This window comes from Echinops telfairi, unplaced genomic scaffold (genome assembly GCF_000313985.2).
Source record: "Echinops telfairi isolate 266 unplaced genomic scaffold, ASM31398v2 ScPeMD7_7469;HRSCAF=8507_0, whole genome shotgun sequence".
NCBI classification, from domain to species: Eukaryota; Metazoa; Chordata; class Mammalia; order Afrosoricida; family Tenrecidae; genus Echinops; species Echinops telfairi.
Window position 1 is genome coordinate 60,915,742 of NW_022111372.1, and position 14,329 is coordinate 60,930,070.

Here is a 14,329-nt window from a genome sequence, read left to right on the forward strand (position 1 = left end):
CCCCCACCCCTCACTGAAGACAAAAATGGGTGCATAAGCCTGGCTATTAAAACATACAGTGTTTGGGGTCTTAAAGGCTTGAAGTTAAACAAGCGGCCATCCAACAGTGAAACATTAAGCCCACAAGGAAGAAGCACACTAGCTGGTGTGATCATGAGGTGTCATCGAGACTGAGCAATGGGCATCAGAAGATTCACATCAAACAATAAACAAACAAAATTGCATTGGTGAGAATGGAGGGGGGAGGGGTTGGAGCAGAGCCTCAAAGCCCATCTGTGGCCAATGGAACATCCCCCTACAGAGGGGCCACAGAGAGAGGATGAGTCAATCAGGGTGCAGTAGAGCACCAATGGATCACAAAATATATCTCTGATCCCTTGAGGCCTCATCACCCCCACTATCATGACCCCGGTTCTGCTTCCCACTCTGGACTAGATAGGAGCATGTACATAGGTCTAGGTAAGAGATAAAGCTCATGACACATGGAACTCAGGAACAGGAATGGGAAAAGAGATACCAAAAGGGTACAGGGAAGGGGGGGAACAGTGGGGAGGGAGTGGGGTACCAATCACAATGAATGGCACATAACCACATACCCCCATCCAGGGGGTAGATCAATAGAAACCAGAGGGAAAGGGAGACAGTGGTTGGTGTGAGATCTGAAAATAATTAACAATCTATAATCTATCAAGGGGCCATGAGGGTTGCGGGGGGGAGCGGAGCTGATCCCAAGGGCTCAATGGAAAGTAAATGTCTAGAAAAGAATGATGGACTATATGTACTAATATGTTGGATGCAATTGATGTATGGATTGTAACAAGAGTTGTAAGAGCCCCCTAACAAAATGATCTTACATAAAACAAATGAGTTAATCTTGAAAACTCAATGACAGCTACATTTTCCCCCCTGACTTGTTACTGTGAGACAGACATCACACTTTGCATGCTGCATCTCACCCCATTCTGTTAAAATACTCTGGGGTTGGTATTCCAGAATGCTTACCCCCATTTAATTAATTTCTTTACATCAATTTATTGGGGTCTCATACATCTCTTCTCACAATACATACATACATACAGACATTGTGTCAAGCACATATGTACATTTGTTGACATCATCATTTTCAAAACATTTTCTTTGTATTTGAGCCCTTGGTATCAGCACCTCATTTTTTCCTCTCCCTCTCTCATGAAGCTTCGATAATTTATAGATTATTATTATTTCATGTCTTACACTGACCAATGTCTCCCTTCACCTACTTTTCTGTTGTCCATCCCCCTGGGAAGGGTTATATATAGATTATTGTGATTGGTTCCCCCTTTCTCCTCCCACCTTCCCCTCCCCCTTCTGGTATTACTACTCTTGATATTGGTCCTGAGGGGTTTATCTGTCCTGGATTCCCTGTGTTTCCAGCTCTTATCTGTACCCATGTACATGCTCTGGTCTAGGCAGATTTGTAACTGACCTCCATTTTAAAGCAGGGCTTTGAACTGGTTCATCCCAGTCTGCTGCCCCTTCCCACAGAGAATTTGCATTTTCCTGCCAGATGTACTGAATTTGTATCTAAAGTTTAACTAGTTTTCCAGGTAATTATAAGAGATCATCTCGAGATCTTTTTGAAATGTAGCTTCTAACGCATGTGGTTGAACTGGAATTAACTGGTTCAAAGCCCTGGCTCAAGGGCAGCGATACTTGGAATAGCTTCTTCCCAGAGCTTAATGTGTACTCCAATCACCTGGGGCTCTTGCGAGACTGAGGCTGTGACTCAGAAGGTCTGCAGTGGGGCCCGAGGCTTTGGAGTTCTAATAAGCTCCCAGGTGAGTCCCGTCAGTTGTGTGTTAACAAGTCCTCCAGGTGATTCTGATGTAGGTTGAAGTGTGATAACCGTGGAGACTAGCACAGTTGACCACAGTTGAACAACATGGGCTTGAACTGCGCGGACCCGGTAGTACGTGTTGTTGTTTTTTTGTTTGTTTCCCCCCCTGCTGCTATTGTGGTGTGCTCAAGTGTTGCAACTCATCAATTAAAATGCCATGTGGTGCTAATGATATCCATGTGAGCAGCTAGTCTCTCCAGTAACCCCTAAAGACTTGGTTATTGCCTCACAGCTTTTTAAGCTAAGGTGACCAGATTTTAACATTGGTAAAGCGGGACACCATGGATAAAACTCATATCCTGGCAAAATAGCCACATGGCAGTCGAAAACCATATACTCTAGCTTGTCGTGCATTCTTTCAAAAAATCGGGACTTTTTAAAACGCTGCTGGATGCAGGAACATTTGTTAAAAATCAGGACTATCCCACCAAAAGCGGGACGTCTGGTCACCTTATTTTAAGGAGATACTTGAAACACCCATACAGAAAGGGAGTTTACCCCAATACAGGCAGGGAGAAGAAATACGTATAAATAGGCCCTTGCAGTTCTAATCCGTGTTGTTCAAAGGTCAATTGTGGTTTTAAAGCCATCCCTGGACAAGAGCTTTAGCTTTCTCTGAGCCTCGGTTTTCTTAGCGGTGAAGTGGGGTGATGCCAATGTAGTCTGTGAAGGTGAAATGAAATAGCCCAGGTACAACTCTCTTAACACATTTCTTGGTATGCAGTTCATCCTCAGTATGTGCCAGATTCTTTTGCTGCTATGTTATCATGGAGAAGGACATCAGGCTTGATGAAGCAGAGGGTCAGCCAGAAAGAGGAAGGCCTTCAAGGAGATGGATTGACACAGCGGCTGCAACAATGGGCTCAGATGTAACAGAAGTTGTGAGGATCGCTCAGGACGGGCCAGTGTTCTTTCGGTCTCACACAGGGGTCGCTATGGGTCAGAACTGACCCGACAGCCCTGAACAACAGCCACAACGTTTATGGAGCATTTAATGCATGTCAGGCACTGCTCTACAATGTACACCTTTCCCTTTCAGTCTTCACAACAGGTAGAATAGCTATCACTCCTATTTTATAGAGAGAAAAGTCAGGCTCCGAAAGATTCCATTTCTAAAAGATTGGTGAGAAAAACATGGATTCAAGACTAAAAATCTAGTCTATTGTCTCAACATCATCACATGCAAGAACAATTTTGCTGATGATCATTCAAGAACGGTTGCAGCAGCACCCTGACAGGGAACTATTAGAAGTCCGAGAATGAAGGACATCATTGCTGACATCATATGCATCTCGGCAGAGAGCAGAGAATCCCAGAAAGATGTTCACCTGCACATTATTGACTATGCCAAGGCATTGATTTTGTGGATTGCAGCAAAACTCTGGACACCATTGAGAATCATGGAAATTCCAGAACATTTCATTGTGCTTCTGTGGAACTTCTATAGAGACTAAGAGGCAATACTTTGAACAGAACAAAGGAATCCTGCATGGCTTTAAATGTGCAAAGGTGTGCATCTCATGGTGCTAAGTCAATCCATATGCTGAGCAAGTAATCTTCACATTTGGACTGTATGAAGATAAGCACTGCATCGAGATTGGAGGACCACTTCACTACCCATCTGCAACATGCAGATGACACCGCTGTCCTTGCTGGCGTCAAAAAGGACTTGAAACCCTGGCTGATGAAAATCAAGGACTACAGTCTTCACCGTGGATTACACTTCAATGTCAAGAAAACACAGCTATCACAACTGGACCCATAGCTAACACCCTGATACAGGGAGAAAAGCCTGAAGCTGTCAGAGATGTCACTGTGCTTGGATCCACAATCGATGCTCATGAAAGCAGCAGCCAAGAGATGAAACCACATGACTGCATGGGGCAAATCTACTACGAACAGCCTCTCTAACATGCTAAAGAAGCACTATATCACTCTGAGGACTAAGGTGCACATGGCCCAGGCCTGGGTGCCTTCGGTCGCCTTACATTTGCGTGGCAGATGGACAGGAAAACCGGGGAAAAACAAATGCAATTGAATTATAATGTTAACAAAGGATATTGAATAGCTCATGGACATCCAGAAGAATGAAAAAAATCTACTTTGGAAAGAAGGATTGCTCCTTAAACGTGAAGGTGGCAAGACTTCCTCTCATGTCCTTTGGACATAATAGGCGAAAAGGACAGACATCATGCTGGTGGTCAGGCGTGCCACCAGGAATAGGTGATGGGTCTGAGCAAGGAGAGAAGCAGTGTAGCAGAGAAGGTTGGAGGTCAACGGAACAGGAGTTGGGAAATGGAGGGGTGCTCGGGAGGAGAGTGGATGAGAGCCAGCAGGCTCTTCAGTCCAATGGAATTTGGTCCAATGCCCCGACCTAGAAAACAACTGTCTTGGATTCAAACACTGAATCCTAGTGTGTAGCCACCTTATCACCTGCCTCCAAAGCAAATCTTCATGCCTCTCGTCCCAGTCCGGGTCTATGCTGGTGGAATGGTTGGGTCACCTGGTTTGAATCCCAGCAATACCACCTACTCACTCAGTGTTCTAAAAGCAAGTCCCTTAACCGTTCTGTGTCTCTTTTGCCTCATCTATAAAATAGAATAAAAATGATCTATATAATAGCATCATTCAACAACAAAAGGGCAGATAGGGCTGTGTGATTCCACTTCTAAGGAACAGCTGTTTTTATTGTTCTGTGCTGTTGGGTCGCTCTGGACCACAGGTGTGTCTGCTTGGATAGAGTGCTAGAAGCTGAGGCCCCAGGTGGGAAGGCATGCAGCATGCACAGTGGCATAGTAACGGACTAGAGCACTGGGTGATGTGAGCATGGTGCCAGCGTGGACATTTCATCTGTGGACATGGTGGGGTTGCCGTGAGTCAGAGTCCACTTGCCGGAAACTCACATGATGATGATGGCCTGAGGTTAGATCTAGAAGTCCGCCATGAGGGGCTGGGCAGTGGGCATCCTTGGCAGTTCACATGAGACTGGCCAACTTGCCATTCTCTTTTTTCAAGGCTCTGAAGAAACTGTGTAGGCGCTGAGGGCAACCACTAGAGAGGACTTCATGTTTCTGTGCTGTGGCATTTCTGGGCCTCCAGTGACAGCTGGATGAGTGATTGCAACAGGAGCTGCCATTTCTAATAGACCCAAGAAACAGACCTGCTGCTCTCTAGTTACACCTGACTCCCAGTCACCCCACAGGGCAGAGGAGAACTGCTCCATCGGGTTTCTGAGACTGTAAATCTTTGTGGGAGCAGCCAGCCTCCTCTTTCTCCCAGGGAATGACTGATGGGATTGAACTGCCAACCTTGTGATCAGCAGTTAACCGATACTTAACCTGCTGTGCCCACAGGGTGTTCATGTTAAATATGCACTCCCTAACACGACGATTGTGGTGTGTGATGTTTCTGCAGCAAGCTGGCACCTCCAGCTCAGCCCCAAGAAGCCACCTGAGGAGTCAATGTCAAAACAGAGAGGTTAGGAGCCTCGAATGTCTTTGTAAATGCAGAGATGCTTCTCAAACAACTCAGGGAAGCGTCAGAGGCAAATGTAAGGCCTTCATCTAAAAGAAAAGGGGATCATAACGTAAAAAACTTCTCACCCACAACCAATAGAATCAAGGTGCTGAGAAAGCCAGCCATGAGAAAGGAATCATACATATATTTAAAAAGTAGAATTAAAAATAATTTGAATAATCAGCACAATGAAAACGAGACTTCTGAGGGGAGGCATCCGAAGGAAGTGGTCCAAATTACTGGGGAAGAAATGTTATTTTTACTCACACGCTGATTTAGGACTGGTTGATTTTTATGGTGCGTGATTAATGCCCTTCTCCACGGAGCGACACGGTGGAGTGGCATTCCTTTACTAGGTGTGTTCTCCTGAGCCTTTCCTCCACATTCGTTGATACTAATTGGCTAATCTCATCGGCTCACAATTCACTGCACGTAAACATCCGGATCGTCTTCTTAGTCACGCGTATAGCATTCAAAGTCTCCATCGCAGCCCTCTGGAGGTGGGAGGTACTTGTCCTACTGGTGTTTCACATGCACCCCTTAGATGGAGGCTCTTCCGGAGTGGGGTCCTTGCCTCTTCTGCTCCTCATTGTTATCTCTGATATTTAATGCAGTGTGGGCAATATTTTTAGCAAGTTATGCTGTATATGTCTTTAAGTTGAATTTGCTTGTATGTTGCTACAGGTGAGGTTCACATTGAATGTCAGATAGCCAAATGTGTGTCTTAGTATGTAATATAAAGTGTACCTTTCTATGCATAAAAATGGACACACTACAACATCTCTGACATAGGATACAGTAATAATAGTGTCTTGATATATGGCACAGTGTAATGCCTGTTTGCTGTCACAAACCACCATATACAGATCCCATTTTTAGTAGAATAGGCTTTGCAGGGGTTGGTTTGTAACTAAGGATTGGGCGTAAGTGAGATGTGGGGAACATGGGGACTTCCTGTTCCCAATGCAGGTTGCTAGCTCTGCCCGAGCCTTCACCAGTCATGGTGAGCCAGGCACAGCAGGGTGGAATCTTGCTGAGTCGTCTGCCACCGTCATGACTGTTGGTGTGCTTGTGTCCGTGTCTTACTTGACTTGTAACCAAGAAAACTCACCTTCCAGCAGGATTCTGGACAAAATCCTACTGTGACCTTAGACATTTCACTGGCTAATAATTAGAACCAGAATGCCACGTCTTTCGTCCTAATCTGCCTTAGCTTGGACGCTCCACTGTCCACTGTGGGTGATGCTGTCGGAGTCTGCAATACTGCTTGTCCTGCCTCCAGCATCACCACTCTCCGAGTGACCAATCGCCAGGTGGCGGGCTCGGAGTCAGCTCAGGATTCATATGGGCACCAGACCTCCCACTGATGTGGGAAAAGTGTTCGGGGGCCATTTTTTGCTGCTCTGGTTTTTGAGCTGCTCAGGATCCCAGCCTGGAGGGGGCTGTAGAACGCATGCTCAGCCATTGTCTGTGAGTCCTTCCTCCGTTCACGGCCAGGGCGTCGTCTTCCGATGCTGCAGACTGGTGGGCTCTTCAGAAGTAGTTGCTGCTTCTTGACCCTTGCGTCAGAGGGCAGCGGCAGCACGGCAGAAAGTCAAGAGAGTAAATCCGCATTTCCGTCACTTGGACAGTCTCTGGGATATGATGGGGGTCCCACTTGCTAACACGGCAAATTCTACCCTGGCAGGAGGGCCTGAGTCTGCGGGTTGCCTGCAGGAGCAGAACCTGTCAGACCTTAAGACACTCCAGGTACCTCTGTCAATGAAGGGGCAGAGGTGAGGGCAAACTTGGGATGAGGGAGGACCTTGTGCTCCGGGCCTCCTAAGGGTTTTGATCCAGAAAGATGGAAAATGATCAAAGACCCCAGACGGGAAATGGATTGACTGCTCTGAGCAGCAGGAGGCTTAGGGTCAGCTGTTTTCCTCTCGAAACTTGCTGATGTGGTTACCTCATCCCGTCTGCTCCAGGTTCCTTCTCACGAACTCTTTGGAGCTTCTTAGACTCCAGTTGTTCCAAGACCACTGACAGATTGCACAGGACACAGCGGGTAGAGCCTTCCGCCTCTCTGCCATCTGTGCGGGGGAAGACGGTCCCCTCAGACACACATAGGCGCACTCACCCACTCACGCTCATGCTCACGCACTCATTCAAACACACACACACACACACACACACACACACACCCTCATGTGCAACGTCCATACTTCTTTCTTGTCTTATATTTAAAGCACACCTTTGATATCATGCACTAATGAGGGTCCAGTACTTTGCTAGAAATGTGTAGCTTTCATCTAATCAGGAGAAGGCACCACGTGAAGCTACTCTGAGTGATCTGCTCTAAATACCCAAATAGTACTCATCTCAAGGGTCATGCTAAAGGAAGCGAAGGGAAGCCATGAGGCACCGCTGGATTGGTGGAGGCCGATGCAACAGAAAGGAGTCCTAAAGGCATGCTGGGGTCAGCATCTGGCTGGTAAATCTATGGCTGGAAGTTCAAACCCAGAAATCACTCCACAAGAGGAAAGGTGAGGCTGTCTGCTCCGGGAAACATTTACAGTCTCTGAAACCCTCCAGGGCGGTCCTCTTCCACCCTACTGGGTTGTTGTGTGCTAGTAGACTCAATGGCAGTGCATTTGTTTTTATTTTGGGCTCAATGGGCTAGAACCAGGAAAAAAAGAGCAAACCTAAACAACAAAAATCTGTAAATTAGTTAATAGCATTGCATGAATGTTCATCCCAGATTTTAATAATTGAACTATATCAAACCCATTATTTTATCATGATATGACCTATTGGTAACATATGATAAATGGAGAAAACATTGAAGTTGTCAAGGATTTCTTCTTGCTTTGATCCACAATCAATGCTCATGCAAGCAGCAGTCAAGAGAGCAAATGGCACTTTGCCTTGGGTAAAGAGTTCTTTAAAGTGTTGAAAAGCCAGAGATGTTACTTGAGGGCTAAGGCGCATCTGACTGAAGCCATGTTATTTTTCCCTTGCCCCATATGCCTGTGAAAGCTGGAGATTGAATAAGGAACACCAAAGAAGAATCTGTGCGTTTGAATTTCGGTGCTGGGGATGAATATTGAAAGTATCACGGATTGCCAAAAGGACAAACAAATCTTCGTTGGAAGAAGTAAGGCCAAAGTACTCCTTATAGAAAGGATGGTGAGATTTCCTCCTCTATATGTTAGACATGTGGACAGGAGAGACCAGTCTGGAGAAGGACATCTTGCTGGAGAAAGTAGAGGGGCAGAGAAAGAGAGGAAGATCTTCGAAGAGATGGGTTGACACAGTGGCTGCAGTGATGAGGGGAAGCAGAGGAATGATGGGGAGGATGACACAGGACCAGCAGTTGTTAGTTCTGTTACGCAGAGGGTTGCTATAGGTCCCAACAACAAAATACCAAACAAGCCCACTGCCATTGAGTTGATCCCATGTACTATTTTTGAAATTTTTCTGTGAATCTACAGTGATTTCAAAGTTAGAATTGACTTCATTAATGATATGAGGATGGATAAAAGGTCCTCTAGGATAGACTCGACATGATACCTGGTACACATTTAATACTCAAAGACTATTCATAGTTATTTAAGATAGGACTTCAAATGGGCTCATTGCTGTTTGGCCCCTTGCTGAGAATTTGCATTTCCACACCAGATACACTGACCCTGAACCTACATTTTAACCAGACCCCTTATGCATATGTGAGACTCACACAGGGATCTAAAAGATTCACTTAAGATCTTGTTATCATGTAGTTTCTGACTCACTATATCTGGCGTGCGAATGCCAATTCTCCAAAGTTGAGCCAGAATGAACTCGTTCCAAGGTTCTTTCAAAAGCAACTGGAAGCACAGGTTACAACAGTATGAGTGAGTTAGGGGCTAGCATCAGATCTGCCCCCTATCGCAGTAGATGCTATGGTGGCTTTGTGGGTTATGCACAGAACTTCTTGCCATACCTGTTAGCTGTCCTGAGGGAGAAAGATGAAGCTTTCTGCTTCTGTCAAGATGTATCACCTAAGTAACCCTCAGGGGCAGTTCTACTCTTCCCTATAGGGCTGATACGGTTCAGAACGGGCTTGATGGGTGTGAGTTCGGCTTGGTTTTGCAGGGCTAGTAGGATAGGACTTTAAAAACATTTGGGGGGAAAGTTCCATTACCTCTTAACTCCATCTTTTCCTATGAATATTTTTGAAGCCCCCTCATATACCCTCTACACCTATTTCTGCTAGCATTTCTCTTCATCCATGGGGACAGCTAGAGCATTTTATTAATTTCAGGAGCCAATAGTTATGAGATGAGATGTTCAAACCTTGATCTTCTCTCAAAGCAATGCTGGATTGTAAGTGCTCAGGCCTACTGTCTAGATTCTGGATGTAAAATGAATGTGTTGGAAGCTGGCTTGCCTTGAATGGGCTCAAAGGTGGCATGACCTTTTCTACCACCCCTGGTCTGTGAGTGTGTCCTGCTTGTGACTTGTTATCACCTGCTATAGACTGAATGAGCCCTGGTGGCATGGTCTGAAACCACCAGCTACTCCCTGGGGAAACGACAGGCTGTCAACTCCTATAAAGAGTTACAGTGGCAGAAACTCACAGGCCCAGTTCTGCCCCACCTAGAAGGTCACCATGAGTTGGCATTGACTCAATGGCAGGGAGTTTGAGTTTTTTGAGTTTATGCTAGAAGAGATTTCAAGTACCACATATGGTAGACAGGTTTCGGCACATGTCCAGAGTAGGAGCAGGGGTCTCCTTCCGAAAATGAAGCAACGAGAAGCCGATGAAGCACAACAGCACAGTATCCGGCTGGCTTGCTTGGACACATCACCAGGAGGGGTCATTGGCTTGAGGAGGACACTATGTTTGGTGAAGCAAGCTTAGCACAGGTGAGGGAGCCCCTCAGTGAGATGGCACAACAATCACAACAGCAGACTCCCTGCGCTGGGAGTCGCAGGGAGGACGCGGGACCAGGCCAACGATGCTCTGCTCCACGGTATACAAGGCTCCCATTGAATTGAAGTTGACTCCCACAGCTTATGTAGCTACCTGGCAAGTTTTACTGAAGGCAGTTGATGCTAGTTTTACCTTTCCTATTGTGTGTGTGTGTGTGTGTGTGTGTGACATAGCTCTTTTACGCACGAACCTATCTATGTAAAAATAATGAGCTGGTTTCATGAACTATGCTAAATACATCCTAATACTCATGAACGCATGGTGGGGTGGGGATAAAGAAGGTGGCACAGGAAAGCTCAACACTGGCAAAGGACAGGTTAGATGAGAGGAAAGCTGGTATGGCTAGCAACGCATCTTGGTCGCAGAAAGGCTGCTAGGTCGACCCCACCCTGTGGCTCTGCAGGAGAAAGGCCTACCCATCTGCTGACGTAAAGATGGCAGCACAGGAAACGCCCTGGGGCGATTTGGCTCACTAGGAATGGCAGGTGACTGGACAGTCCGCCCAACAGTGTTCCTCCCAGAGGAGTAGCATCGGCTGTGGCCGTTTCAGAACCACCAAGGGAGAAGCCGTCGCAGGACAAAGAAGTCACAGATTTGTACCCCTCTTAAGCCAACTTGGCCAACAGCCAATGGGGAAGCAAGGGAAAGGCAATTATATTCTGTAAATGCTTCAGTTCTTGGTCCTCTGCTTGCATCAACAGCTACAGTAAAATATACAACAAGTGCAGGCCTGATAGCAGGAACAGCTCCTGGCGTGGTGGAGTAGCGGCTGTGAACGGCCACTCAATATTTGTTTCACAAGAATCAATGACAGGCTGTGGCCAATGCACACCTGGAGTGCGCGCCCAGCCACAGCCCAGGTGGCGAATGTAAAACACACACCGAGAGTCCTTTTAAGCAGCTAAATGCACACCCCATTACAGATCCATCATGCAGAATGGGCGCTCGTCTGCAAATGGATTGAGAGCAAAGAGTTCTCAAATGGCCGGGGTACTTAGGTCTGAAAGGCCAGTCCCTGGATGTGCAGTCAGACACACATGGTTTTTAGGATTAATAATACATTGATGTGTGTCGGTGTTAATACACACTTACAGCTCGTGGTCCAGGCAGCGAGGCGAGCGTTCAGCCCATTTGCAGCCACATATAAAAGGACTACTCTGTCCTTCCTCTCATTAATGCCTTCACTCCCAGGAAAATTAGATTACCCAAGAAAGGGCCATTCAAATGAGGGTGAGGTTTTCCTTCCTGTACAGCCCTGGCTCGGAAAGTACTTAGCCCTGGGATGCTGTGTGCCGCCCTCCCCTTACTCCTTGCATGCAAGGGCAGAGTCTGAGCCAGGTTCCTGCCTGCTTGTAAGAGTCCTGGCTCCGTGATGCGTTGGTAAACCATTGGGCAGAGGAGGTGATGGCTGGACAGAAAGTCATGGGAATAGCTCAGCGGCATTTTGCATTCTTGTTCCCTTGAGCTCCTCCAAGCTCACCCAAATGTTCACTGTGTGGTGTACCAGAAACCTCTGATGGTAGACGGTGTTATTTAGGGCTTAGGATCATCGCACACCTTCAAATATAAAGTCTCACTCCTCTATGAATCAGTATAATGGATTGAATTGTCCTCCCCAGACACATGTTGAAGTCCTCTGGTAGCTGTGCACATGACCTTGTTTGGAGAGAGGGTCTTTGGAGATGCTATCAATTCAGTTAATGTGCGCTCATGCTGGAGGTCATGGGTGGGTTCTAATTCAATCCTTCTTGTGAGAAAGCACAGGGAGACACACCAGGATGGAGGGGGAGGAGAGATGCCAGGGACACCGTGGCTGGAAGCTAAGGACACATGGTGTTCCCTGGAAGTGAGGGGTGAGGAGGGGGCAGTATCTCTCTGACCCGAGAAGGATGCCAGTCAGCCAACACCCTGGCTTGGATGTCTAGCTTCCAGAGTGTGAGGCAATATTTTTTGGTTCTGCTAAGCCATCTAACGTGTGGTATTTTCTGATAGAAGCCCAAAGAAGGGTAAGACAGCTAGCATTCATCAAGCTGGGAATCTCAAATCCTTGAAGCATTTTGAGTAAAGGACATATTTTCCACCCCCTGAACTAGTGTGTCGAGGTTGGGAAAAAGAAAGTGGCTCTCGTAGCATTTACAGAGCACCTTTGTTCATCATGAGGATCCCTGGTGACCTAGTGGATCTGCAAGGTCAGCAGTTCAAGACTGCCAGCTCCTCTGTGAGAGAAAGATGGGGCTTTCTACTTCCATAAAGAGTTACAGTCTCAGAAATTCACACGGGCTGTCCTGCTCTGTCCCATTGTATTGTGAGTCAGTGTTGACTCCACTGCAGTGAGCTTGTTGTGTTGTTTGCTCATAATTGCCTCCTCTCCTCTTAAAGCAGGAGAGTCTTTGAATGGAGCTTAGATAAAATTTCAGATGAGGGGCCCCTCCCTTTGAGGGCTTTCCATGTGCCCAGTGTTCTCTCAGGGCTTTTGGTACTCTCTCATAGCCCCCTCACACGGAGTCTAATGGAGAACACCTCCACTTTCCAGATGAGAAAACCAAGGGCCTGAGATGTTCAGTCACTTGCTCAGGTCGCAGAGATACGAGATAGCAGAGGTGGGGTTGGAATTTAGGATCGTCTGACTTCAGAGCAAAGGCCTGGAACCTCCCTATCATGACTTGCTTGCTGGGACGCATGGTATTAGTGGATGGGGGTTCCACGTGGTGGATCATAACCAGCATGACATGTGGAACAGAATGGCAAAAGGTATAGCAAAGATAAGTATTATTTTATCTCAATTTTATATTTAATTATGTTCATCTACACACACACCTGTGTGTGTATGCATCGGGTCAAAAGCACATAAAGGTCACAATGACAGCCTCCTGTGAAGCAGGTGTGCCGCTCCTAAATCCCTGTTCTTGTGAGCTTCATTTTCTTTCTTATACTACCTTTCCCCCAACTATCCCAGGGCCCCGGCCATTCTGTGCAAAGCAGTGTAGATAAATTAATAATACAATTTAAAATCGATTCCACTAAGATAAATAGCGCTTCCTAGATTAAGAGAGTAGCTGGCCAGAATGAATGAAATTTACTAACCCTGAGATGCTTAATCTTCCATTATATAGAAGCTAATGATTATAAGAAAGGGGTGATGGTAATTCACTTCTGCTTTTACAGGAAACCCAGTCATCTCATTTTCAGCACATCTTTCTTCTCAGCACACCTTGATGCCAAGGATAACTGCCCTGCTCCTAGAGGCCCATCAGCCAATTGTCATATATCAAAGCGCACTCATTTCCAAAGGGCCAGGCCTGCGAGCAGGTGGGGTTTGCTAGGAAGGCTCCTCTGGTCCCATTATGGCCCCTCTGATTTCCAACCACAGTAGGGAAGTGCCAGCAAATACCTTTCGCGCAGTCTGCTCCTAGGAATCCTGGAAAGCAGTGACACATCCCGGAGACACACTCGCCATTCCCGTGGCAGTTGCGTGGACAGTCCTGCACCGAATCTGGAAAACCACGGAGAAACACAGTGACTGCCTTCTTCTCAGCTGCCTGCCAGAGCAGTAGTGTCACCATTGGCAATCCACCCTTTTTCATGGCCAGTGGACGCCAACAGAGAACATCACAAGAGCAATGAAAGGCAATAGGGAGTAGGGGGGACTAAAGCAAATTGGATGATGTTGTGGAAGCAGCCACCCTTCTCTACCTGATTAATTCAAGCAGGAAAGCCAGGTTAGCATTGCTGTGACTTCGGCAGAAGCCACCCTGAAAGCTGTCTAGGCTCAAATACGTGAAGGCGTCTGTGTTGGAATGTTAGGAAAACATTTTTTTTTACACTAAAACGGTTCAGTCATTTTCTTTTTTTTTTTTAAATCATTTTATTAGGGGCTCATACAACTCATCACAATCCATACACACATCAAATGTGTAAAGTGCATTTGTACATTTATTGCCCTCATCATTCTCAAAACATTTCCTCTCCACTTAAGCCCC

General features: G+C 46.5%; 1 protein-coding gene across 1 annotated transcript in view; it reads right to left on the reverse strand.

The window, feature by feature from the left end:
• TENM2 (teneurin transmembrane protein 2) overlaps nt 1-14,329 on the reverse strand; it is a 1,165,990-nt gene that overhangs the window by 201,467 nt on the left and 950,194 nt on the right. The window contains exon 9 of the mRNA XM_045284698.1: nt 13,741-13,842. Within this exon, the coding sequence (XP_045140633.1) occupies nt 13,741-13,842 (102 nt within the window). The remainder of the gene's footprint in view (nt 1-13,740; nt 13,843-14,329) is intronic.